This window comes from Notamacropus eugenii, chromosome 2 (assembly GCF_028372415.1).
Source record: "Notamacropus eugenii isolate mMacEug1 chromosome 2, mMacEug1.pri_v2, whole genome shotgun sequence".
Classification (NCBI taxonomy): domain Eukaryota; kingdom Metazoa; phylum Chordata; class Mammalia; order Diprotodontia; family Macropodidae; genus Notamacropus; species Notamacropus eugenii.
In genome coordinates this window covers 61,234,780-61,262,581 of record NC_092873.1, presented here as the reverse complement: position 1 = coordinate 61,262,581, position 27,802 = coordinate 61,234,780, and the positions used below count along the sequence as shown (strand labels likewise).

Here is a 27,802-nt window from a genome sequence, read left to right as displayed (position 1 = left end):
CATGTGTAGTCTGCAGATAAAAGCAGCCGTTATCTAAGTAACTGATAAGATTGCCAAGTTCAAAGGCAAAGGCAGGCCCCTGGGATTGTTCCCTAGAGAATGAGGCCTTCTTGACTGACAAAGAACTTTAGCTACTCTCCTACCCACCTCCTAATGCATGATTCCTCAAGAAGGACATAAGAAATTGTGTCAAGTACCTGGTGAAATTGTCAGTGCCAATCCCCTGACCTTGTCAGGAAAGGAAATGAAGGGACTTGGGCCTGAACTGTTGGTAACAAAGCCTTAAAAAAAATGCCTCTAGCTATTTTGATGTGGAGAGTTCTCCCAGAAATTAAAGTCCAGCTCCCTGGCCTGCCATTGAAAGATACTCTCTTCCCTTTCGGTTTTTGGGAAATTGGACATTTGCCCATCACCCGCCCTCTGTGACCTTTCAAAGACCAGTAATAATGGTTCAGAGTTGTTGGGCATCAGGATATGGTTCATATAAATGTTAGTTGTTTTTGTTATTATCTGGGTCCAGGGCAGCTAGATGCCCTCATATCATTTTAGCATCAAATTCTAATTTAGTTGCATTTGTAATATTCTCTTGGGCTAGACAGCAGGAATGCAGAGGTTGGGGGTGAGTATCTCTGCCTTTTTTTCTACTCTCAGTCCCATCTACCTTGAGAAGTGGTCCTATCTCTTCTGACCTCTTTTCCTCAATTCAACTTAAAGAAAACAAGTTTGTGGTATTCTTAGCTTTCTTCCTCAGCCTCAGTTCATTTTGAGCATTAATGATCTTGGGGCAATTACAGAACATGGGCCACCTTTCTGAATTTATGCTATACAAGCCTGCCTTTGCTTTCATCTCCATGTCATATAAGCATCTCATTTAGTTGGAGAGAGTTCCCTGTGTGTCCACATCACTCTTTTTAGAAATCTCTTGTTGTTCCTCCTCTTCAGAGTGGCTGCCTGTTCTTTCTGAATTCATAGTTTCTTCTTGGTAGGATCCCATCCCTCTTGGGTTGACTTTGTGAGTAGGATTTTAGTCCATAGAATTCTACCTGTCTCCCTGCTGAGTATTTTAAAACCAGTTCTCCCTTTAACAAGTATGTATATTAGATTATTCCTAGCTTCCCAATATAGTTCTATCACAAACTCTAAAATGGTGTGGTCACTTCCCCTGGGTTCCCATGATTTCTACCCCAACAACCAGTTTGTCCTTGTTGGTGAAACTCAGGCTTGCTATGGGATTTCCCACCTTCCTGGTTTTTCCACTTTTTAGATAAGAAAATATGTTTTATCCAGCAAGTTGAAAAATAATGAGCTGCTCTGCTTTTAGCTGAAGGAAAACAGCCAGATATCTGAATGATCAATGGACATTACAGCGCCATACCCTAGGTCATGCTTGTGATCTATTTCCTCTGTCTAGGAAGTCATCAATCAATTAACCAATCACCATGAATGTATTAAGCTGTTTTATGTGCAACATGAATTATGTGAAGGCAGCTAGGTGGCTTAGTGGATAGAGCACTGGGCTTGGAGTCAGGAAGACCTGAGTTCAAATCCAGCCCCAGATACTTCCTAGCTAGGTGACCCTGGGCAAGTCACTTAACCTTTGTTTGCCTCTTGGCCAGACCTTGGCTGGGGAGTGCTGTCTGCACAGACTGTGCACTTCTCTGGAACTTTGATTTGCTATCAATTTAACTTCTTTTGGTTCTTTGAGAGGTGACTCTTTTTAGACTTTGTAACTTCTCATGCTATAATAGACCAGATGGGAATTGCCTCAAGATTTCTTCTCCGTTCACTTTCCTCGACTTTAGGGTGAAAATGGAGGAGAGGAGATAGAATCTGGAAGCATTAGTGTTTCACAGCCAATGTTTAGTGTTAGGATGACAGGACCCAATGGGGACCCTAGAGGCCGAAAGCATTATCAGTGGCATCTAGTCCAGCCAAAAAGTGACCTGTGCAGAGAGGGAAGTAGGGAAGGTACCTTTTTAATAGAATCTTGGGCATTATTCTTATTTCATAGTTTGTGTCAGGAGATTTTCCCTTCACTGGTGATGTCTATACAATTTTTTTAAAATTGTTTATTATGAGCAACAGCACGGGGCCCACCTTAGGACCAAGAAAGCCTGCCTGTGATCTGTACCTATTATAAGACCCTGGGCACCTGCTTTCCATGCCGTTGCTGTCCAGTCATTTTCAGTAGTGTCTGACTTTTCATAACCCTGTTTTGTGGGGGTTTCTTGGCAAAGATAGTGCAGTGTTTGCCTTTTCCTTGGCTTGCTCATTTCACAGATGAGGAAACTGAGGCAAGCAAAGTTAAGTGACTTAGCCCAGGTCACACAGCTGCTAAGTCTCTGAGGCCAGATTTGAACTCATGAAGATGAGTCTGACTCCAGGCCCAACATTCTATGCACTGTGCCCATGCTGTAAGTTGTAGAGAAGTTAGTATATTAGGACAAGGGTCCTTCCCTGGAGAATTCTAGTCCCTATCCCTAGCCTAAATAAGGCTCTTATATCGGTACATTCATCTATCAGAGAACTAATTGAAGAATGCTGTTCAGCTCATTTATTACCATGGAATAAAGAAGCTAGAGAATGAGACATTAATTGGATGTTGCAACACGGACTTGCAGGTGTCCATACAGTAGAGGCTGAAAGTGGGTGGGGAGTCCATTCTAATCCAAGAGGCCTGAGGAGTTGGGGAATATTCCTGTAGCTAAGTCCCAGATATTTCCAATTCAGTTCAGTTAGCCTCAGAATTCTCCAATGGGTTTGTGGTCTCACCGGTCACATCAACCCCTGCCTTGGTGACAGATGGACTCTTTGACTCCTGTTCCTTGTCAGTTCCATGTGGCAGCCTGTTGAATTCACTGAATTGACTGGTTGAGCTCTTTGTGGCCCTGAGGCAGGCCAGCCACAGGAACAGCAGCTCGTGCCCCTCCCCACCCCACTATTGACCAATCTGTTGAGCTCTCAATTCTGCCACTCAGCTCTGGCCATGATAGATTCCTCTTCATTCCCTGACCTGTCCAGGATTCAGGGTTCTCGGGTTTCCTTTCCTTGTTTTTGTAACTCAAAGCCAGAGCTGTTTCATGTTAGGTAAAAACACTAGGAGAAGCAAGACCTTTCCTTTTACAGACTAATATGAACACCAGTACTCTCTCTCTTTCATCTCTTTCGTCATCATACAAACATCTGTTTTCCTTTGCTCTCCCTCAGGTTGCATATTGAGCAGGATGGGAAGATCCAGGGGCCTTTAAGACAGCTAGCCTCATTGGAGCCTATCTGGAGATGGTTCATTAAAGACACTGACTGCCTCCTGGCCTGGTGCTCCACTTAGACGGACGCTTGTTCCAGTACTGGGGGACTGGGGGGAGAGGTGGGCAGAATTCAGCAAGGTGCACATTCACCTTCTTTTTGTATATTAGATCTTTTCCCTAGGGTGAAGAAGTGCTTTACCCTCATGGGAGAATGGGGGAAGGGGGGAAGGGGGAAGGGGAAGGAGAGAGAGGAAGAAGAAAATGTAAGAAAAGAAGAAAAGGGGAAAGAGAGATTGTGTTTCCCTTTTAATTGAAGGTAGTTTTTGTTCACTTTGAATTAGTCACTTAATAAACTTGCCTGTCCTTGGTGAACTCGGGAAGAAAGAAGCCAGCTTTGAAATCCACTGCTTTCCAGGGTCATAGGAAAGCAGGGTATGTCTAGTTCCCCCTGCCTGGACTTGGACTTCTCAGCTACCCTGAACTCAACCATGAGCAAGTAGTCTTTGTTTAAGGTCTAGCAGTGTATAAACTCTGCTAAATCTCCATTTAGTGATCAAGCATTGCTTGACTATTAATTTGCATTAAACCCACCAGGGCAGCCCAGTTGTACAGACTATGGCACCAAGTGTGCTGATCTTGGGGGTGGCAGTTTTGAATAGCTATCACCACCATCCCCTCCCTTCCTTGAAGAGTAATCTTGTTGAGGGCTGATGGTCATTGGTTTCCTTTGGATTCCCCAGAGTTACATTTTGTCTTATTCACTGAACTTACCAATACTTCCAACTGATTTTTGCCTTCCAGTAAGAAGTTTTCTATAATACAGCCACGTAGTAGGTTCTTCAGGTTATCAGGGATTCAGAGGTAGAAGGGACTTGAGATATCATCTAGTCCAACCCCCTTAATTTGACATATGAGAAAACTGAGGCCCAGAGGTATTAAATGTCTTGCCCTAGGTCACATAAGTAGTTGCAAGTGGCTGAACCATGTTTCTGTAACTCCACGTACAATAAATGAAGTCACCTGTTGGAGTCTAGATGGAATGGTACAGTCTTCTACTCACCTCTGTCTCTCTCTCTCTCTCTCTTTCTCTCTCTCTCTCCATACCTCCATCTTCTTCTCTCTGTCTTTCCCTCTCATGTTCCTTCTCTGTAAAATGAGGAGGTTGGACTTCTAATGTCTTTTCTAACTGTCTACATCCTATTATTTTTCCCTCTCTGGGCCTCAGTTTCCAAATCTGTATAAAGACTAGCTGGCCTTTAACTCTTGATCTAGGATCCCAGCACTTTGAAAGGCAACTAATCAAATTCTCTTAAGGAAAACAAGTTCATAATTGGCACTATCTGGGATAAGCTGCTCTCAAAATTCTCTTATTTCGCCTGACGCCAAATTTGTTTGCAGATAGATTTGTATCTGTTGGCCTGGCCTCTGGATCCGGTGATTCCTCACTTTCATGGATATGGGATTTCAAAGGGCCTCCTGAAGTACTCACCCACTTCACTCAGATGCTCAGGGCTTTTGTGAAAAACCTTTGCTGCCCCTTTTAAAGCCTGTAGTCCAAGTCCAAGAGGCCAGGGAAAGCTGTGTTTCCCAATTTAGAATCTGAAGGGTTTACTCTGAGCAGTAATCTAGAATGTTGCTGCCCCATCACATTTCTTTATATATATGATAGAGGATCTCAAAGCCCTGTGATCGCTAATCTTCCCCTGGGGTCTTGAGATACAACCTGGCTGGGGGTGGGAGGCAGCATAGGCAGCTTTCTGTCCCATCTGGTACTTTGGAGGCACCTCAGGGAGTCTACGGTCAGCTTCCGCTCTGGGCTCCATCCTTTATGGTGGCCTCAACTCAGTTGCCTTGTTTCCCGTAGCCTCCTAATAAAAGCTCCTTGCTTTAGGGATCACTGGTCTCCTCTGCTCTTCTGTGAAAAACTCCTCCAAGTCCCCAGACTTGGGGATTGGGGGTCTGAGTGGTAGAACTGATCCATGTCCCCAAGGTGCCTAGCATAGAGCCTGGCCCCTGGGAGGCATCTAGGAAATTCTTCATGATGGAAGAAGGGTCGGGCCTCTCTGCTTGAGTATGTTGACACTGACAGTCCATGGATGTGGCCCCAAACAGTAGTAGAAGGGGCCCAAACCAAATAAAACCCGTGTTAGTTGGGTGTAGCTTGAATTGGGTGGGGGTGTTTGTAGAAGAACATTCAGACCAGTGAGGAGGCCTTTCCAATAACTCACTATGGTGTCTGGCCTCCATATTTGTAGTTGGGCTTGGGGACGGTGGTTACTATGGAGAAGTATGAGTGTCATCTGACAATTGTGGCAAGAAGTCGTGTGTGCATGTGTGTGTGTGTGACTTGTCTTGTTCTCTTTCTCAAATGTGTTGGGGTGATGAAAGCTGTTGCCTGGAGGAAAAGCTCACATTTGAAATGAGGGGGAGCAGGGTCAGTGGAAAGAGCTGAATCTGGAGTCAGGACCTGGCTTCGGACCAAAGCCGCCCTCCTTCTGCGTTCACTTGGGTGGCCTTGGGCAAATCATTTCCTGTCTGAATTGAGTTACTTGCCTGTAAAGTGAAAGGGTGGGACTCAGAGGAGCCCAGGACTCTGCCAGTCTGGATCTATTACTCTAAGTTGCTTTGCTGGGCCTCAGTTACCTCTTGTGTGATACGAGGGGGTTGGACTTGACCTTTGAGGTCCTTCGCTACTTGTGACCTTTGGCCCTCAGTTTCCCCATCTGTGAATAGCTAGATTCAGTGCTTGCTGAGTTCTATTTCTGCTCCGGGAGCACCTATAAATGGGAGCAGTGAGAATGAAGTGTTTGAATGAAAGCTGTGGTGTATCCTGTCAATTTGCTCTCTGTAGTAAGAGCCAAATGACTTGGTTTTGTCACCTAAGTTAATAAAAGGGGAGAATTCAAAACTGAAAAGCAGATAGATCGTATCTGACAGTATTTCATAGTAATGATTCCCTTCTCTTCCTCCCACCCATGGAGGATATCTCATTGAACATGGACAAGCTGGGCCGATCATGGGAGTGGGGCATGCAGTGAGCTTTGAAGAAAAATAACGCATATTTCTAGAGTTCGGGCCTTGGGGTTTGCAGAGCACTTTCCTTAGGCTGTACGCCTGCTGGTGTTCTCATGAGGATGTTGGGGCTCAGAGGGGTTACACGATCAGCCTCTGATCACCCAACCAGGGCTGAACTCATGTCAGCATGCTCTACATCTGATTCTGGACCCCCTGGTTTCCTTCAGAATTCAGTTCAAGCGCTGTCTCCTCCATGTGACCCTCTTGGATTGCTTCCCCATCTGCTACGGTGTCCCCACCACCAGGTTGCCTTGTATTTATTCTTTATATGATTAGGGTGTAAGGACCATGAGAGCAAGGATTTGTGTATATCCCCAGGGTGTACCAGTGTGCACTTATTAAATGCCTAATGTTTGACTTCACTATACCAGCTTCTGATTTCTGAAGTTATTATTGGACATTTTTAGTGGAACAACATCCTGAAGCTATGCTAGGATGAGGGAACTCCAGATGGAGAGGTGCTATGGCTCCTGTCCCAAACAAAGTTTGCAATCCAATAGGATTATACAGATCTAATCAGAGTAAGTTCAATGGAAGGTAGAATGTGATGAAGGCCAAGGGGCACTCCACAGTGCACATTTGAGGTGGGAGAGATGGAATGGAGGCCATTCTGGAGGAGGTGATGTCTGAGCTGGGCCTTGAAAGAGAAGGAGAATTTCAGTATATGGAGCTTAGGAGGTTTTGTGCTCCTTGAAAACATGACCTGTATGAATGTACAGAGAGAGAAATTTGGCAGGCCAAGATGGAGGAGCTATTCAGCAGAGTCATAGTGTAAAATCAAGCCAAGAAGAGAGGTTTGAGCCATACTGTGTGAAGGGGCTCAGATCCCAAACTGAGGAGTTTGGCTTTTATCCTCTGCCTTTGGGAGACAGTATGGTTCAGTGGAAAGATCACTGAAGTCAGAAGACCTGGATTCAGATCTCACTTCTGATGCCCACATAAAACACATAATCTTCCTGATCATCAGTTTCCTGCTCTGTGAGTTGAGGTGGTTGGTAACCATTGTTTTGAGGCAGCCCTATTATCCTGTGCCAGATAGTAATAGAGAGCCCCAGGATCATATGTTAGAGCTGGCAGAGATCTTAGAGGACATCTACTCCAGCCTTCTCTTTTACAGATCAGGAAACTGAGGACCAGGAAGATTACGTGCTTTGCCCAACTGTTAGAATCTGAGGCAGGATTTGAACCCACATTTTTCTGATTCCAGCTAAGCACTTTATCCATTGTACCACCCTAGGATGTGGTTAAGCAAGGGTTGAGAGATGATGCCTCACAAAGATTGGGGATCTGCAAAAAGACACTGTGATTTGGCAGTTCCAGGTCATGAGGACTCCTTCCAGCTGTGGTAAAAGCATCATCTTTTACCTGTGTGGGGAATGAATGAAGAAACACACAGTATCTGTTAAGCTATTACTTTGTGCCTGGTTCTGTACTATCTGCTAGGGATACAAACACAAGCAGGTGATAGTCCAGTGGAGGAGCTTACCTTCTGTAGGAGAAGACAACATTTAAGTGAAGGGCGGGGGTCCCTCAAAGGACAACAATTAGTCACCTGGGATGGAGGGGAGGCGGCAGGACAAGATAAGGGGAAAGCTCTCCAATCAGAGCCTGGTATCCTGAGGTGTTCTGCATTTTACCCCTTTTGCAGTTCTGATTTACTAAGTCATTTCGGTCATGTCCAAGTCTACATGATGCCATTTGGGGTTTTCTTGGCAAAGATACTGGAAGAGTCTGTCATTTCCTTCGCCAGCTCATTTTACAAATGAGGAAACTGAGGCAAACAGGGTAACATGACTTGCTCAAGGTCACACAGCTAGTAAATAAGGTCACATTTGAACTCAGGTCCTCTTGACTCCAAGTCCAGAGTTCTATGCACTATGGCACCACCTAGCTACCCATACTAAGCAGTACACCACATAAGTAATAACCAATCACGAATAAGAAACTCAACTCATGGAACGCTGGAACTCTGCCCACGACAAAGACCCCTCGCTGTTATCTGGTCCACTAGTTGATGTTATTGATGTTCTGTGACCACCAGCCGGGAATATTGCCTTCTCTGAGTCCGTTGCTTCTGGATTTATCACAGCTGAAGGTAATTAACATTTGATTTAAACATTGGGTTCGGTGCAGAGTAGATCACTAGGACTCGAGGGTCCTCCTAATGCTGAGGGTCCTCCTCATCCCTTGTCTCTTGATAATTGGCCTCTTAGGTGATCTCTGTTTGGGCCTTCAGTAGCATCATGGTTGGGGATGAGATAGCCTTCAGCATCATCCAAAGACAAAAACAGGGAGGGGGAGAACGGGGAGACCTCCGGACACGTCTTCCCAAGCCAGCTTGTCACCATTGACTCATGTTCCTTTTTAAGAAAAAACTTCTTCCTTTATCTGGTTTACTCTCTGTGTCTGCCCAAGTACCAGTTGCCACTGTCCTGCTGAGAAAGCAGATTTGAGCAACTACTTTGAGCTGACTTACATCTGTGCTACAGGGCTTTGTCCGGTTGGGGAAAGAGGATTCAAGGCAGAGAGGTTTGCTTTCCCCATGCAGGCTAGTACATGAACAGAGGCCTTCCTTGAGCCAGTTCATTCGGTCATTAGGACATTGCTGACGTGGGCAGAGTAATCCGAACTTGCTTATATGTGCCCACATGTGGGTGTTGCCTAGGCTTAGACATGAACAGATAAAAGAGCTTAAATGGTTGCTTGAAAGGAAGCAGGGGATTCTTCACCTATTTTGTGCTGTGGACCCCTTTGACAGTCAGCTGAAGTCTGTCTCATAATTATAGTTCTAAATGCATAAAACAAAGTACATAGGAATCAATTATATGGAAATGCAGTTGTCAAAATATTTTTAAAAACTAATTCCCAAATCAGGGAGATTTGGGTGATGTGCAGAACCTGGGAAATGGCTGCAGACTTGCGTATTTGAACCTGACCTTGAACATGATCGGCGCTGCTATTTGATTTCCCTTTATTTTGGAGGGGATGAAAAGGAGCTGAGTTACTGTGCTTCCAACTCCAAGCGAGTCCTATTAGGGAGTGTGCCTTGTAACACTAGTGCTGCAAACCTCAGCATTGCTGCTAAGTGTGAGCAAAAAGAAAAAGGAAAGAAAAGAAACCAGCGGCAAAATAGCTTCTAATTTGCCTGTTTCTTTCCCCCAGCCGACTCTAACCTCCTTGTGGACAGGATCTGTATACCTCTAACTACTTTGGTATGTCTCACACTGTGTCTAACAACGTGTTAAGGACATGGCACCATTGCTACGGTTGCTGTTCAGTCACGTCCAACTCTTCGTGATCCCATTTGGGGTTTTCTTGGCAGAGATACTGGAGGGGTTTTCCATTTCCTTCTCCAGCTCATTTTACAGATGAGGAAACTGAGGCAAACAGGGTGAAATGACTTGCTCAGGGTCACACAGCTGGTAAGTGTCTGAGACTGGATTTGACCTCGGGTCTTCCTAACTCCAAGCCTGGCACTCTATCCACCATGTCACCTAGCTGCTGTCTTACTACAATAGAGTAGAAATAAAAATGATAATGATAGGAATAGATGACCTTTGTATAGAATCCTAGCCCTAGAGCTAGAAGGGACTTCAATGACCATGTAGTCCAACTCCCTCATTTTACTATTGAGGAAACCAAAGCCTGGGGATGCTGTCAGAGTCAAGGAAGAGTCTGTATCCATCACCTAGATGGTCTTCTGCGTCTGCTATCTGCCAAGCCCTGTGCTGAAGTTACAAAGAAAGGAGAAGAGTCCCTGCTGTGAAGGAGCTCCTGAGCTGCTGGGGAAGCATCATGCAAATAGCTACATACCAACAAGATGTGCCTAGAATGAACTCCTAAAGTGATCATCATAATAACTAATTTTTATATAGTGTTTGCTATGTGTTGGGCACAGGGCTAAGAGTTTTAAAGTTATGATCTCATTTAATTCCCACAATACCCTAGGAGGTAGGTGACATTATTTCCCCCATTTGACAGATGGGGAAACCAAGGCAAACTGACATTCCATGACTTGTTTAGGGTCACATAACTGATAAGTGTCTAAGACCGGATTTGAACTCAGGGCTGGCTCCAGACCCAGTGCTCTATCCACTGTGCCACCAACCTACCTCAGATTGGGCAGTAAGCCCCTCAGAGGGAAGGCATTAAGATTAAGGAGGCCTAGGAAAGGCTTCTTACAGAAAGTGGGACTTAGACTGAGACTCCAAGGAAACTCGGGATGCCAGGAGTCAGAAGTGAGGAAGGAAGATGTTCCAGGCAGGGGGGTCAGCCAATGAAAACATGGAGTCAGAAGGAGGCCAGTGTCACCAGACCACAGGTGAGCTGCAAGGAGACTGAATGGTCTGTGATCAAGTCAGGCAGCTTAGGAAGGGCTTTGAAAGCCAGAAAGGTTTCATGGTTAATCTGTGGTGGGAGTAGAGAATCACTGGAATAGGATGAGTGACGTGGCCAGACCTGAGTTTTAGGAGAATCAGTTTAACAACTGAGAGTCAGAGAGGATTTGAACACAAGTTTTCATCTCAAAAAGATGCATCCTAGCTAAAGTTGGGCTGCCAGGGGTGCCATGATGCACAGCGTGCCAAGCCTGGAGTCAGGAAGACTCATCTTTCATGAGTTCAAATCTGGCCTTGGACACTTCCTAGCTGGGTGACCCTGGGCAAATCACTTCACCCTGCTGATCTCAGTTTCCTCACCTGTAAAATGAGCTAGAGAGGAAGATGGCAAACCTCTCCAGTATCTGTGCCAAGAAAACCCCACATGGGATCACGGGGAGTCAGGCATAACTAAACTGAGCAACAAAAAGCTCTAGTATCCAGGGACCTATATTCAGATGCTTTGTGACCTAGAGCAAATCTCCGAACGTTTCCTCATAGTATCTTGTTCATGGATAGTTATTGGTGTATTGTCTCTTCCTTTGACCGAGCTTCATAGGACCGAGGACTGTCTGCCTTTCTTCCTGTCTCTCCTGCTTAATTCAGTGCCTGGCATGTGATCCATTCTTAATACATGACTTTTGTTGACTTGATTGAACCTTCCTGGGCCTCAGCTGTAAAGTGGGAGAATTGGAAGGATTAGTGCTTCTGAACCTGGGACCCCTGAACTTTAAAAATACACATATTTTGACAATTTCAGTGTAATTGGCATCCTTTGGGATCCTCTGTATTTTATGCATTTAACAACATGCTTGGGAGAAGGGTCTGTGGGCTCCCCGGTCTGTCTCTCTAAAGGCTTCAGGGCACAAAGAAAAGAAAGATCCCCTGACCCAGAGGTCCTTCGACCTTCCAGCTCTAGTTCTATGATCCTTCCTGACCCGAGGTCTAATTTCTCCCATCTTAAAGATGAGAAAACTGAGGTTCACAGAGTTTGTGATTTGGATGAGGTCACAGCTCAAAATCAGAAAACAAGCATTTATTAAACACCTCCTCTGGACAAGGCTCCAGGAGCTGGGATTACCAGGGACTTTCATTCTACCAACCCATCCATGGAAAAATAAATATAAGATACATCATGAGGTCAATACAAAATGCTTTTGGCAGTGTGCAGGGATAACTACTGGAGGAATTATGGAAGTTCACCTGAAGGAAGCAGCCCTTGGACTGCCTTTATGGAGATTTGGGGTTCCATAGTTAGAAGGAGGAAATATTCTAGTCATGGACATGTCCTGGTTAGATCTAGTCTTTAGGGATTTCAGTTTAATTATCATGGAAGAAAGAAGAGACTGGAGTCAGGGAGGCCAATTAGGAGACTATCGTGATAGTCAGATGGAAGGGGACGATGACCTGGGTGGGGTAGAGAACAAGGGAGGTATATGAGAGATGTGGAGAGGTGGAGAATTGACAAAACTAATGGGAAATGTGGTGTCAGTGAAAGTGAAGACTTGGGCATGACTCCTAGGTTGTGAATCTGGAAGAATAGACAGAAATGGGGAGTAGGAGGAAGTAGGAATGAGCTTAGAAGAAAAATAATGAGTTCCTTTTCTGACCTTGTTCAGTTTGAGATGCCCATGAGTCATCCAGGTAGAGATGTCCAATGGGCAAAGTGTAATGGAAGACTGGAGCGAGAGAGAGAGAGAGAGAGAGAGAGAGAGAGAGAGAGAGAGAGAGAGAGAGAGAGAGAGAGAGAGAGAGAGAGATGAGGGTAAGATATAGACATGGAGATCATCTGCATAGAAATGGTGATTGAACCTTGGGAGCTGATGAGATCACTAAGAGGAAAAGTGCAGAGAGAGCAAAAGAGATGGCCTAGGATGTCCACAAATGGGAGGGCACAAATGAGAGTCCAGCAGAGGCTCCTGAGGAGCAATCAGATTGGAGACCCACCCAAGAAGTGGATACAGTCGCATGGGGCAGTCAACAATGCTGGGCTGTAGGAGAGGCTGAGGAATGGGTAGAAAAGAAGACTGAGAGGTTAGGTGAGAGCTGCCTTCAAGTACCTGAGGGACTTTGACAAAGGAGGAAGTAGGCTTATTTGAGTTCATATCAGAGAAAACCACGAGGATAGATGCAATTTTTACTCAAAACCTTTCTTCCTTGTATGGAACTGAACTTGGCCTTTGGATCTGAGCTCTCCATCAGTGGTGGGAGTCTGCTGGAAGAGTAGCAACCTCCCCAAGCAGAGGATAGATGGAATGTTGGGGAAGTCACCGGAGGGAGTCCTGTGTCGGACAGGATCTCAAAGACACCTTCCAATTTTGACCTCATGAGTTAACGCTGGGAAGTGACCGAGCTTCAACATTTGGTGCTGGAATTCATGTTGTACTGTGAAAGCATTAATTGATCTAAAAATTAACTGTATTTTCTCTTCTTCAGGCTGAAGCCCGACTGGCAGCAAAGAGAGCTGCCCGAGCTGAGGCTCGAGAGATCCGCATGAAGGAGCTGGAGAGACAGCAGAAGGAGGTAAAGAGCTTCTTTCTCTAAGCCCCTGTCATGGGTTGGCCCTTTGTGGGGTATGTGTTGCAGAGCCCCCTCTTCTTAGCTGGTCTGGCCTTCTGGACAGGCCTGGGTTTGGACTGCATTTGTTTGGTCTGAATTCCTGGGAAATGAACCCCAGGCATGCAAATAAGCAGTCACACCAACAGGACTTTGCCTGAGCCCTCAGGGCAATGGCTTACCTCCTGACCTTCCAGCTCATCCCCACATGCACAGCTACCAGCTGAACACAGTTATGTAGCCCAGTTACCTCTCTGTTTCCCCTCAAAGGGGCAGCCTATAGTCAGTACTGCCAACTCCAAGTCCTGTGGGCGACGTGCAAGGTGCCCTAGCCATCCCAGCTAAAAGGGTTAAACACGAAGCTGCTGGCTCTGTCAGTTAAAGGATAGTCTTGGGAACTCTGGGGAAACTGAGTTTGGGCCTGCAAAGGGATGGGTGAGACTTTGGAACATGGCCTAGTTTAGGGCTTCCATTCTTGCTAAGGATCAGTCATTTCAACCAGTAAGCCATTGTTGAGTGTTATGTGAACATTTATATGTGTATGTACATACATACACATACATTCACATATATGTGTGCCTATATGTTACACATAATGTCTTATAAATCTTAGTATAGTTTTAAGCTTCTAAAACTTACACTTACATTCATATCTGTATGTATATATTTATGTGTGTATACATATACTCCTCTTTCTCCCTCTCTTCCTCCTTCCTCTCCTCTCCCCTACGTATACATAATCAGAATTTTTCCAACTGAGATTGGAATCAGAGTGAGGGGTGACAAAGGGTGTGACAGAGAACACCCCCAGCCTTACTCTTGAAGGGCTTCATCATGCCACCCTCCAGCCCAGTGTTAGGGTGAGGGTCTGGGCTTGTGATGTCATTGATGCAGGGAACTCCCAGAAGAGGAAATCCTCTCTACCAATGCATGTCGCCACCTTCTCTGCCACTGGGAAAGTTCCTTGGAACACTTTGAGGTGAAGAGGCATGCTGAGCTCCTCCAGCCAGTGTGGGCCTTGAACTCAGTGGTTGATGACTCCGAGGCTAGGTCTGCCCATTGGGACATACTGCCTCTTGTGCTTCTACTATTGGAGTAGGGCTGGAGACCTGGGACTCGGCCTGGGATTTCACAGGTGGAAGAAATTTCTAGGTGAGGACAATCCTGCAACCTTTGTGGGTCTGCCCCTTCTTTGCCATGTATAGTGTTGCCCAGAACACTGAGGTTAAGTGACTTAGTTTGAAGACTCTAGAGATGGGCAAATGTTGGCTTTGTCTTAGCAAAAGGAAGATAACAGAGTCTATACATTGTAGGCTGGTAGTTTGCCTTTGCTTGCTGGCCAAAGTCTATCATGGGAATGTTTTGCAAGTATTTGGAAAGAAAAGTAATGGTCAGTAAAAACCAATATGGCTTCATCAAGGACAGGTCATGACCTGCTGAGCCTTATTTTTTAAAAAAGGGAGTTCGTTACTAGACTGGGAGATGAGAGCAGTGCTGTAGAAATAACATACCTGGATTTCTTTGAGGTTATTTGATGTTTCCCATGTTATCCTTTTGTCTCAAGTTATGAAATGTAGATTAGATGTTAGTACAGATGGATGAAGTCCAGATTGGTGAAATGACCACCCCAAGGAGTTGTCACTGATGAGTCAGTGCCACGTTGGAGGGCTCTAGTGGAATACCCCAGATGTTCTAGGGTCCTGAGAGGGCCCTTAGAAGTGGTTACCTAATCAGGCCATCTCATGTTACAGATGAACAGCTAAGTCCAAGAGATTAAGTGACTTGTTTACAGTTAATATAGGTTGTGAGAGGCAGACCCAGCATTCCAACTGGCTCCAGACCAACATTCTTTCCACTGCCTATCTCTCCTGGGCCCTATGTGGTCCGACATTTTGGTCAGTGACTTGGATGGGGAGAGAAGAGAGCTTTTCCACTTTGTAGACAACATGTAGGCATAGGCAGGCATAGCTCACCCTCTGGGTGAGAGCTTGAGACCTCAGGAGCCCGGACCAGAAGTTCAGTATCAGACATGGCATCACTCATGACCAGTGAAGAGGGAATGAGAAGGAACAGAACAGGGCAACTGTGAATCCTGGCAAGCATCCTGGGGATGTGGAGCTGGAAGTATCAGAGCCAATCCCTCATTTTACAAGAATAGCAAAGTATTCTCTCTCTTCAAATGTGTGTGTGTGTGTATATATATATTATCTCTGTATTTATATAGAGAGGAAGAGAAAAAATACATTTTTAGTATTTGTAGACACTTTTTATAGTTCTTTAAAAATTTGCAAAATGCTTTGCAAATATTGTCTTATTTGCTTCTCACAACAGCCCTGGAAGGTAGGTACTATTATGAGCCCCATTTTATAGATGAGAAAACTGAGGCAGACATGAAATGATTTACTCAAGATCACACATCTGGAAAATATCTAAGCTAGGACTTGAAGTCAGGGCCAGCAGTCTCTCCACTGTGCTATCCAGCTGCTTCAGTGACAAATCAGGGTCAGAGAGGATATGAGAATTTAGGAGGAAAAAAATGATCATAGACTGTCGACTGAAATTAGTTCATTTTCGTGTAAACAGTTACTATGCAGATTTAGTTGGAGGAATTCTTGGTCAGTGTTATTAATGAAAACTTTAACCAAAATATATTTTAAAAGAATATAAGGTCTTGCCAGGTTTATTGTTTGTTGATTTTGAAAACTGGATTTGGAAGAGGAGAATACAGTGTCTAAGGCTCTTCTCAAACTAGGAATCTCCCGTAAGATCATGCCAGATTTCCTGCTAGACTCCGTCACAGCGGTAACTTTATTCAGCAGTCCTGGGGTGATCAAGGTCACATTTAACATCAAACAGAATTCCCAAAGATGAGTGACAAGTGGGTGGAGGACATCCAATGCTAAGTCAGAACCAAAGAGGGACCCCCTCAGTTTCTTGCTCACAAAAGTCCGTGATGAAGCTGAAGTCCAGAGCACTATGGAACTTTCTCAGTGAGACCCATGTCTGGACAGGACATCGGCTCCATGATTCACACAAGAAAAAGCCAGGGAGCCTTGCTAATGTTCAGACATGCAGCTGTGGTCTACTGTTGCATTTGTCCATCAGGACTTGTGTCCTGGACAGGTACTGCAGGTGGAAAATGAGCTGAGTCCACACCTAATGAAGAGTAGGAGAGCTGGCTGGGTTGTTTGGGAAATTCCATGGTAGGAATTTCCCAGCCCAAGAAGGCATTTCTTTCTCCTAACTGTACATCTATTTGTTGTAAATGTTTTGGTTTTCTTTTTTCATTTGGGGGAGAAAATAAGAGCTTCTGAATATCTTGGGGATGCCGCTAATTATTAGCCCCCTCCCTGGAGGCTATTTGCCTGTTTGCCATTTCCTCCCATTCTCTCTCTCGGGGCCAAGCTGAGCAGATACTTGGAGAAAGCTCTGATGCACATTCTGGGGCTTCTGTCTAAACATCCCCAGTTCTTTTAAGTGGAGCCTTGAGCCACATTGGAGCTCACTTTACTGTGAGCTCCTTGAAGGCAGGGGCTGCCTTTTGCCTTTCCTTCTCTCTTTGGTGCTTAGCTCCAGGTCTGGCCTACAGTAGGTGCTTTATAAATATGTATTAATTGATAGGAGGATGGGCTGGAGAAAGATTGGGACAGGATTGAAATGCTAACTGGTGAAGTTTGTATTTTGTTCTGAGGTCAGTAGAGAGCCATAGAAATTTTCTTGTGATACAGTCAGACTTGATCATTAGGAAGGCTGATTTTGACAGCTGTGTGGAGAAAGGATTTGGAGAGTAAATATGGGGAGATCCATTAAGAGGCTGTTACAGCGTTGTTCAGGACAGAGGTGATGGAGGCTCAAAAACAGCATGAGCCTTGTCTAGTATGGATTCCTAGAGGGCTTGTGGTCCCCTGGAACACCCAGATCTTTTTCATATGGACCCCTATCTAACCAGAATTTTCTCATCTTGTACTTGGGAAGTTTCTCTCTTTGAACTCAAGTGCAAAACTTTACATTTATCCTTAATGAATCTCATCTCATTAGATTCAGTCCAGCATTCCAGCCCATAAAGTGTGTGTTGACCATCCTACCCAGCTATATGTTGTCTTCAAATTTGATATACGTTCTGTCTCTGCTTTTATCTGAGTCATTGATAAAGACTGGGAAACAGCATAGGTTCAAGCATAGATCCCTGAGGCATCTTGCTGGAGAACTTCCATTTTCCAGCCGGTTTTGAATTGTACTTGCTTGCACTCTGATCTGTCCCCCACCTCTCCATCATAAATAGTACAAGAAAGTTTGTCAGATGCTTTTGCTAACATCTAAGTAGGCAATATGCCCAAAGTTCCCATCACAGAAAGAAAACCATGCCTGGTTCCAAGGGAAACCTTGTCAGCTCTGTGGTCGCTGCTTCCCTTTCTATATTCACCCCTTGCCAACACCCTCTTTAACGATAAAGTCTGACTTCTGGCTGCAGACCCCATGCCCATTCTCTTCCCTTTGTTGAAGACCAGGACATCTGCATTTCTCTAGTTGTGTGGCATGGCCCCCACTTCCCATAACCCTGTGGACATCACTTTCAGTGACTCTGCAGTTCCCTGTGTGGGTTCTCTCAGCAGCTCTCGGTCCCCTGGGCCTCGGACCCTCTTCCTCATCTTGGGCTCCTTATGGGCCATGTTGGGTTCTGACCTTCCCGGTCCAGAGCTCTGTGTCCTTGATGGAGAACAAAGAACGATAATAAATGGACCAATGCCATCATCTCTTGGATCTTGCCATCCCTGTGCCGCTCTCCAAGGGCACTTTGGAGATGAGGTGGGACACTCCTGGCACCTGATTCGTATCAAGGACAGCTACCAGAAGAGTTTAGCCTGCACTTTGACTACTAACAGCCGACTCAGTCTCAGGCTTCACTCTCATCTCCCATTAGCATTTCTTCTGGCAGGTAGCTTCATTCACAGGTACAACAGGTCAGTTAGTGTCTGCGGGGAATGGACAACAGAGACGCGGAAGACTGTGTATTTTGGTTTTGGTGGTATGCTAAGAGAACCATGGTGAGGATTTGTCTCAGGTTCTGAGAAAGGCAATTATTGAAAAATTTACAAAACCAAGACAAATTATGTTGTATGTAGAATATGTATTTAGGCTTCAAATGATATAATTAGATGGTAAGGATAGTGTAGACAGCAGCATGATGTACTGGATAGAGCTCTGGACTTCGAGTCAGGAAGACTTGCTTTATGGCACTTACTAGCTAGCTGCGTGATCTGGGATTGGTCCTTTAACCACTCAATTTCAGTTTCCTCCTCTGTGAAATGGGGATCAGATTGACACAGATCTTTGCAAACCTTAAAGCACTGTAGAAACATTATTCATTGATATGTGAGGAAGGTCGCTCTACCAAGGCAGCTCAGCACCTTGTCTGTAACATACAGCCTCAGAAGGTTGTTTGGGACATTGAGCGTTGAAGTGACTTTTCCAGGGTCACAGAGGCAGAATGGGTTAGAAGGGTGACTTGAACCCAGGTCTTAACGATTTGGAGGTTGCTGTCACAGCACCAAACTGACTGTTTATATAGAAAAATGTGTAGTTTTAAAATTAGGAGAAGTTATTTTGGACAACACAAATAGTTCCTTACTTTAAAAAAGTATGTTTCAGAAGGGAGATATTTAGAAATAATTGAGCTCCTAGCAAATGGCTCTAAAGGGCTCCCTCCTTTAAAGAAAATACTCCTTTTTTTTGCCTTCAATGGAAAACCACCTCAATGTACTTTTTTGTTAGCATTTCTTATTTGTAACAGAGCCAAAATCAGTTACTGGCTTCTTATCAGCCTGTAAAGGCTGCATTAAAGAATAATTACTCTCAAACAACTAGGAGACATAATAGATAGAACACAGGGCCTGGAGCCAGGAAGACCTGAATTCAAATCCTTTCTTAGACATGTTTTAGCTGTGTGACCCTGGGCAATTCACTTTGCCCTCTGTTTGACTCAGTTTCCCCATCTGTGAAATGGATTGTGGAAAGGATCAAGTGTGATTAATTATAAAGCGCTTAGCACAGTGCCAAGCACTCAGTACTGGTGCTATATATAAATGGATGGGTTTAATACAACTAAGTTCTTAGCCACTTTAGCCTTGGTCAGTAAGCTCTCAGATTGGTACAGAATAACCTCAGATTGTGATCTCCAACTCTATTTCCTTGATTCAGGTTGAGAGCACTTCCTAAGGGCTTGCTAACACAACCCTTGGTCCAGTCCCTAGGTCTCTCCAGTCTGTCAAAGGAAGGGTGGGGAGTTCTGAAGCCTTGGGCCACGTCAACCCAGAGGGCCTGACTGAACCGAGCCTTTCCCAAGCTCTTTCTTGCTCCTGTCCAAGGAAGAGACAAGCAGGCATTACTAGCCTACTGGTCAAACACACAGCAGCCTCAGCAGCAAACAGAGGGAGTTCCTGCCCGGAACATACCTAGACACCAGCCTCTTTTGTCTCATTATGCTATGGAAAGTGCACGGGCCTGAGATACCGAAGGACTCCCTCTTTTTCTCCTTTTCCCTCCTGGATTCTGGATCTAGAGCCAGGAGGGACCTCAGAGGCCATCAAATACAACTCCCTGATTTTACAGATGGGGAAACTGAGGCACATGAAGCTGAAGTGATTTTTGGATCTCAGGTTCCTGTGAGTAACAAGGGATAGACCTCAGAGATCACCGAGTCTAACCCCCTGATTTTACCAATGGGGAGATTGAGACCCAGGGAGCTGAAGTGACTTAGGATCTTATCTAGGAGCTGGAAGGCACCAATTAGCAGTGAGGGATTGAAAAAAGGCCTGATCTGGGCACGCATCAGCAAAACAAAGGAGGGCACAAATAATGGCTTCTAACAGGTCGGACTTCGTTCCAGTGTTGGGTTTCTTATTTTTCAAATGAGCGGATGCCAGCCACAAGAGCACTGTTGAGGCTCTTTCTGGGATCTGGGTCATGTGGCATGCAGCCCCACATCTGACAAAAATGTTACTCATGTGAGGCCTGACAGCGCCCTTGAGGCTGCTCACAGGTCACAGACCATTGGCATGAGGTGCCCAGGCCTCTTTCGAGACCATGTTATGTGCGATGACCTGTAAGAGGAAACATTCTGCCCTTTTCAAGGAGGCAGTAAACAAAGTCCTGGCATGACTCTTTCTTTTGTATAGCCCTTGGGAAAGGAGGCCTGAAAAAGGTTTAGAGAATCTGTAGATAAAGAAATATTTGTTAGAGATCATGGAAGGAGAAATAATTAATTTCATAGAGTAGATTGCCAGATGGATCAAGAGTTGAACAGATACACACATATTTCCCTGGCAGATTTGAACCCACCATCTTCTGAAAAATAGTAAGGAGTTTCATCTGTTTAAAGTTTATGATCATTTTGCATTTGTATGTTTCAAGCTTCGGATTCTTCATTCTTTGATTTTGTGTCCCGAGGGCCTAGAGTGATGCCTGGCACATAGTAGGTGTTTAATAAATGCTTAAATGTTTTTTTTAATTGCCCATTCATTGCCACCCTACTTCCTTGTCACTGAAAGGCCTGTATTTGACAATGGCAGAATATATATGACATTTTATATTCAACCTGTTGGGAAGAGCGCATTTTGTTCTGCCTTTGCGTAGGCAAGTCATGTTCACTACATTCTCCCAAGCATAATGTCTTTAAATTCACTGGTCGGCAAACTTAACTCTTTGCTGCTTAAATCATGGCTATGGTTTTTCTGCCTATGTAAGTTTCCTTTAAACAGGAATTTTTTAATCTGAGGTGGATTGGCTTAGGAGTCTGTGGATGAATTTAAGGAAGTCTGTAAACTTGGATAGGAAAAAATTTATCATGATTATTTAGTTGTTTCAGTCATGTCCAACTTTTTCCTGGCCCCATTTAGGGTTTTCTTGTCAGAGATTCTAGAGGAGTTGCCATTTCCTTCTCCAGCTCATTTTGCAGATGAGGAAACTGAAGTTAACAGGGTAAAGTGACTTGCCCAGAGTCACACAGCTAGTAAGTGTCTGAAGCTGGATTTCAGCTTGGGTCTTCCTGACTGTAGACCTGGCAACTCTATCCACTGTGTCAGCTACATGCCCAACCTTTGGTTACCTTGTTTTTTTGAGAAGGGTCTCTAGGCTTCACCTCACAACACAAAAAAAGGGGTGAACTCCTGTTTTAAAGAAGGACCACTAGGAAGCAAAAAGCACTACTCAGGAAGAATAAAGACCTCACCACTGCCCAGTGCATGGGAAGGAACAGTTTCATGGGAAGTGTCCATCTGAGTCAATTCCCTGTACACATTTTCAGAGGAACATAGACAATCAATAGGAAGTCCAGTGAAAAAAGAATATCTAGGGAACTGAGTGGTCTGGAACCACATAATGGGGAGTAAGGCTGCTTGGGAAAATGGGAGGTGTTATGTCCTGCCTGGCTTTATAGGAATTCTGGTACAGTTAGTTTACATTATAGGAAAGAAAGCTAGCTTAGATGGGGATTAGCCCTGCCAAGTGACCTCTCTCTCCCCTGTTGTTGAGTTGACCAGGACTTAAATTAGCTGTTCCCAAATGGCATTAATACATGTCTGAGACTTGTGATTTTTGAGGGAAACTTATTGGCTTATAGACCTGACCTACATCTGCATCTCTTTTTCTTACACTATACAGGCTCACTATAAAAGTGGAAATATTCAGGTAACTTTATCAGTACAGGAAGAGATACTATACTTGTCCTTTTGGTATTCATATGAAGAGAGGCAGGGCTGTGTAGGAAGTAGAGAGTTGGCCTTGAAGCCACTAGAACCTGGATTCAAGTCCTATCTTTGATACATTCCAGTTGTATGATCCTGAACAAGCAACTCGGCCTTTCAGTGCCCTACATGATTCTCTAAATAAGATGATAAGTTGCAAAAAGATGCCTACTTGCATTGGTAGAGGGAATTTCCTCACCTGGGAGTTACCTATCACAGGTATCCTTGTCCCCCTCTTCTACTTAAATCTAGCTGTCAAACTAAAATGTTCCTCTTCTACTTTCCATGGTCTGTATAAATCAGAACATTATAATATCACTTTTCTCCTTTACATCCCAGTTATTTGGTACACTCAAGTCTAAATAAATTTTCAGGATTCAAAAGATGTCTGGAAATATGAGAAATTACTGGACTTGATCATTGCTTGAAAGGCATCACTTGGGATTAGAGACTTTGCGACTTTGGTCTTGGTAACGTTTTGGAGGGGAAATGAAAAGGAACTCTACCTACTCGGGTTAACACCTGACTCGTCTGAGCATCTTCTTGAGAAAAGGAGCCAGAGAACTACCCCCCCCCCCCCACCCCGCAACTTGAAATCCCAGGGAGCTCTCCAGCCTCCAGGGTGCTGATCAGACTCTGGTGGAAGGGGAGATCCTTGGGGGAATGACTTAACTCTTGAAATGGGCTGAAATTTCCATCAGGAAAATAGAATTCCACCTATGTCCTCTTTTTTTTTTTAGAGTGCTGCCATTCTTTACGTTTGTTGCCATTTCTTCCCTGGGTTCTATGTGTCCTACTTTGTAAATGATGTCAGCTTTTGTTTTCTTTTGTTTTCCTTTCTTCTTTTCCTCTAGATCTATCAGGTTCAAAAGGTACGCTTTGCTTGAGCATTGCTTTTCTGACCTGCATGTCCCTTGTGCTCCTTGCTAAGATCCTGAACACCTTTCAGAAATAATTTCCTTAACTCAAGACACACAAAAGTTTATGTGGAATGTGTGAGTTGGTTTGAACCTGGGGCCCCCAGCATGGGACTATTTTGTTTTATAAAATAATAGCATAGGAATTTCTCTGCTATTGCTCCATTTGATCCTCATGACAATTATGAAAGGTAAGTATGGCCTTACTGTTGCCATATTGCAAGTGAGGCAACTGAGGCTGGTGGACTAAAAATAACTGCCCAACGATGTTCTACTAGCATTTAGCCAGGCTGAGACTTAGGTTTGCTTATTTTGGTTTGGTTTTTTCCCCCCTACTAGTCCTAATGCACATACTAACTCTCTAGGCTCTTTCCTGGATGACAAATTTCTGATTATTGAATGCCTTTGTAAAAATTGATTTTCACCATAAAACTGAAAATTCATAGCCCTAGGAGGGCTCATAACATCATACTTACTGCAGCAAAACTTGTAAAAATCATACGTTTGATACACAATTCTTGGTGAAAAATTGTCACCAAATAGGAATGATGGAGAAGTCTGGTGATATTTCTGTCTTGTACCCTGTCTTAAAGAAAAGTAAACCCGGCACCTGGTGACCAGCTAGTCCAGTGGCTTTCCTGTAATGTAAACTAACCGTACCAGATCCATTCCTATAAAGCCAGGCAGGGGATAATGACTCCCATTTTCCCAGGCAACCTTACTCCCCATTACATGGTTCCAGACCAATCAGTGCCCTAGACATTCTTTCTCCGTCTGGACTCCCTATTGATTGTCTACATCCCTCTGAAAATGTGTACAGGGAACTAATTTTTGGCATGGTTTCAAGGCCCCATTGAAGCCTGAGCACCCCTCAAGGGGGTGCCCTTCAGATTATCAACATCTTTCCTAAAATGTGAGCCCCAGCTGAATACAGTGAGCACTTTACATTTTCTCACCAAGGAAGAATACAGCAGGACAGTCACATCCCTCAGTCTGGACATTCAGCTACTGTTAATTAACATAGCCTAAGCTTTCATTTGCTTTTCTGGCTTCCATAACACTCCTGACTCACACTGAGTTTGGCGTTTGTTAAACCCCCTATGTCTTTATCCGTGAACTATTCTCTAGTCAACCCTCCCCCATCCTGTACAAGTACAATTGATTTTTTGACCCCAAGGGTAAGATTTTACATTTATTCTTGTTAAATTCCTTTGTGTTAGATTCCACTCACTGTTTTTATCTGCTTCACTGATTTTTTTTGTCTCCCAATTTTATCATTCATTTTATTTATTGGTTATGACTCTCAGTGTCATCCACAAATTTGCTAAGTCTGCCATCTCTACTTTATCCAAGTTACTGGCACAAATATTAAATAGAATAGAGCCAAGATCAGATCCTTGTGCCACTCTGCTAAAGCCTACCTTCAGGATGACATCAGTTCACTAATCAACACTTTTGGTCTGATCATTTAGCCAGTTCCAAACTGCCCTTTAGACTCCTGGTGTCAGAAATGAGGCTTAAAACATAATTGGGAAATACTTAACAAAAAAATACAATAAGACAGAGAAAATGTTACATTCTAAAACTAAGTCAACATGCAGCCCCCAAGGATCCTTATGTAGGGATTGTTGGGCCCACTTGAGTTTAAGGCTGATTGAGGCCAGTTCCCTCAATCTTCTTCCAAAGATATTGTGAGAACCTGTTGAATGCCTTGTGGACATTCAAGGTATCCTTTGATTGATGAGTCTGGTAACCTGTCCAAAAGGACAGTGAGGTCAGTCTGGAGTGATTTGTTCTGGATACATACATGCTGGTTAGTAGCCATCACTCCTCCCTTTTGTAGTGAAAAGAAAGCTGGATTTGGATTTAGTGACCAGGTTTCAGATCACAGCTCTGCTGCATTATACTTATGTGAACTGGGTCACAGCCATAATACCATCAATTTAACTGGAAGATCAGTCAGCTGGAAGGGACCCAGAGATCTCATCTGCATTTTGCAAATGAGAAACTTCAGGCAAAGAAATGTGAATTGACTGATCCAAGGTCATACACTGTGGGAGTGTCAGAGCCAGGATCCAAACTTAAGATCTCTGATTCTAAAGTCATTTTACTACTCTAGGCCTCAGGGGAAAAGGAGGCAGTTCACCAAAGATTTCAAGGTCCTGCCCAGTTCTAATCCAATTTGGTCAGGAAGTCAAACTTTGCAGAGGATCCTTTGAAAAATCCTGCCCCTTTTCTTACTTAAAAATCAGGATATTTGTCCCTCCCCTTCCCTGTGGTACTTCATATGTTCACCCACCAACAGAGCACCATTGATCTCAGCTCCAAGTTTTCTCTAAGTTCATTGAGATCATGGCAGAGCTGCAGAATGAGCCTGTTAGCCCTGTTTCCTACCCCGTCCCCTATTTCATATTCAAGAAGTAACCAGAAGAACACAGGTCTCCTTCAATGGTTGCCTCAACCTTGACTCCTCCCATTCTGTGAACCCCAGTGACTTCTAGAGATGAAGAGACTGAGCTCGGCTCCTCTGGGAAGGAGACTCAGAGAGAGAACCAGCCTGGCATTCCTAAAGAATGAATGAAGTCCCGGGTGAGGCCCAAGCTTGAGAAGGCCAGCATCTTCAGGAGAAAGGCAAAGTCACGTTCCTCATTTAGGGCTCAGTCAGTTCATTGCCTTTTTGCATAAGAGTGTTTTCCTGCTGTTTGTTGGATTGGGAATTTAAAAAAAAGTTCTCATTTATTCTCAATTAAGGCACCTAAAAAATCTGACCCATCAAAAATCAGAGTCCTAGGATCATAGATTAGAGCTGGACAGAACCCTGAATGTGACAGAGACCAACTCCCTCATTTTACATAGGAGGAAACTGAGGCCTAAGAGGTGAGGTGACATCCAGGTCGTAAGGGTAAAGCCACTTCTTATTTATAGAGTTCCTAGATTTCTAGTCAGAAAGAACCTTAGAGACAATCTAGTCCAACGCCTTCATTTCACAGGTGAGGAGACTGAGGCTGGAGAAGGGAAGTGACTCATCCAACTCCACATAATAATCTAGTATCCGAGGAGGGATTCAAACCCAGACCTTCTGGGCTCCCATGACTGACTCCCATGGGCCTTTCTACCATCCATCCATGATTGGCCCCCTTAAACCTAAAACTCCTTGGGTTTGCTTCTTCCAGCAAATGTGCTGCTAGAAACCAACCAGGGATGAACCGAGTCTTGGGGACAATGAGAAGTTCACTCATTGCTTACTGGATGTTCCGTTTTTGACAAGGTCCAAGAGAAAGGCAGCAACATGGAGGGTTCATAAATCAGTATTCATTTAGTGGACAAACTGGCCCCCAGTAGCTCTAAGTACAGATCACTATTGAATGGTGAAGGGGATGGAAAGAAATGAATGACAGGCCTATTGTAATGCAATTAAGTCCTGGATACACAGAAAGGTTCTAATTTCTTGATATTGACACCAAGCTACACATGCCAGCCCCTGAAATAGTCACCCCTCTCTTGTCCTGATTCTAAGGCAAGCTTCAGGCCATGGGAAGTCCAGCGCGATCTCTCTCTCCTCCACATCTTTTCCCCTTCCTTTCCCTCTCTCTCTCCATTCTCCCTTCCCCTCTTCTCTCTCTCATCTTTATGTCCTTTCCTCCCGCCTTCCCTCCCTCTCTTCTCTTTCTCCCTCTCTCCTTTTCATTCTCTCTTTCCCTTTTTCTTCTTTTCGCTCTCCCCTCTCTCTGTCCTTCCTTCTTTCCCTCCTTCCTCTCCTCTCCTCTCTTTTCCCTCCCTTTCCTTCTCCATTCTCCCTTTCCTCTTCTATCTCTTTCTCATCTTTATGTCCTTTCCTCCCCCCTTCCCTCCCTCTCTTCTCTTTCTCCCTCTCTCCCTTTCATTTTCTCTTTCCCCTTTTCTTCTTTTTCCCTTCCTCCCTCCCTCTCTTCTCTTTCTCCCTCTCTCCCTTTCATTCTCTCTTTCCTTTTTCTTCTTTTCACTCTCCCCTCTCTCTGCCCTTCCCTCTTTCCCTCCTTCCTCTCCTCTTTTTTCCTCCCTTTCCCTCTCTCTCCTCTCTCCATTCTCTCTTCCACTTCTTCCTCCCTCTCTGTCCTCTCCTCTCCCTCAGCCATTTACCCAAGACCACACAGCCAGTCATTACTAACAGAACTGGGAATCCAACCCAGGCTGTCTTTTCCCAAGTCTAGCGCCCTTTCATTTTACACATGAGGAAACTGAGTGCCACAGACCCCAAACCATCACCTCAGACACATGTTTCTCAGACCTGGAGCCAGAGTGGTAACTGGGGGCGAGTGCTGAGTATAAACTAGATTTGGGAATTGGACGGTTTGAAGATAAAAGAAAACCTCCATTGTCACTGTCATAATGAATGAAAGTTTTCTCTGGGCAGTGACCTCGGGCAGACTGGTATGTTGATTATCACCTTGCTTCCTTCAATTCAGCTAAAACTATTTCTGAAAGTTGGACCCCTCTTGTCTCCCACTGGGCTTGCCATCCACTGCATATCTCGCCTGTCCCACTGCTCACACCAGGGTGGGATCTTTCTGAAGCTTGGGCTGCTGCTAACATCTGACCTCCCAGGCCCTGCTGGGCTGTGGGCCACTGGAGACCTTCCCATTCTCCCTCTAGGTCTTGGACTTGGTAGCCCTGGGGCCTGCCATATAAAACTAGGTCATTAATTATCCTGCATATTTCCCCTTTGGGCCTCTTTACATCTGGATGACTGTAGTTCATAAACTGTTCATAACCTGCCATAGATTAGGTTTTTGTTGGTTTTTTTAATGATTTCTATCGTTAGCACTCACAGTTCATTAGAGCTCAAAGGGTCAATGTTAGAGCGGAAGGGAAAGAAAGAAATATTTGTTAGATGCCTTCTACATACCAGG

General features: G+C 44.5%; 1 protein-coding gene across 41 annotated transcripts in view; it reads left to right on the top strand.

Annotated features, from left to right (window-relative positions):
* Nucleotides 1-27,802, top strand: part of LRRFIP1 (LRR binding FLII interacting protein 1) — a 195,748-nt gene that overhangs the window by 92,933 nt on the left and 75,013 nt on the right. For 24 of the 41 annotated variants that reach the window (XM_072640643.1, XM_072640644.1, XM_072640636.1 and 21 more), the window contains exon 2: nucleotides 13,136-13,222. In XM_072640643.1, the coding sequence (XP_072496744.1) occupies nucleotides 13,136-13,222 (87 nt within the window). Of the gene's footprint in view, nucleotides 1-13,135; nucleotides 13,223-22,850; nucleotides 22,869-27,802 lie in introns of all 41 variants that reach the window. The other 17 variants (XM_072640641.1, XM_072640638.1, XM_072640642.1 and 14 more) reach the window with 1 other exon arrangement.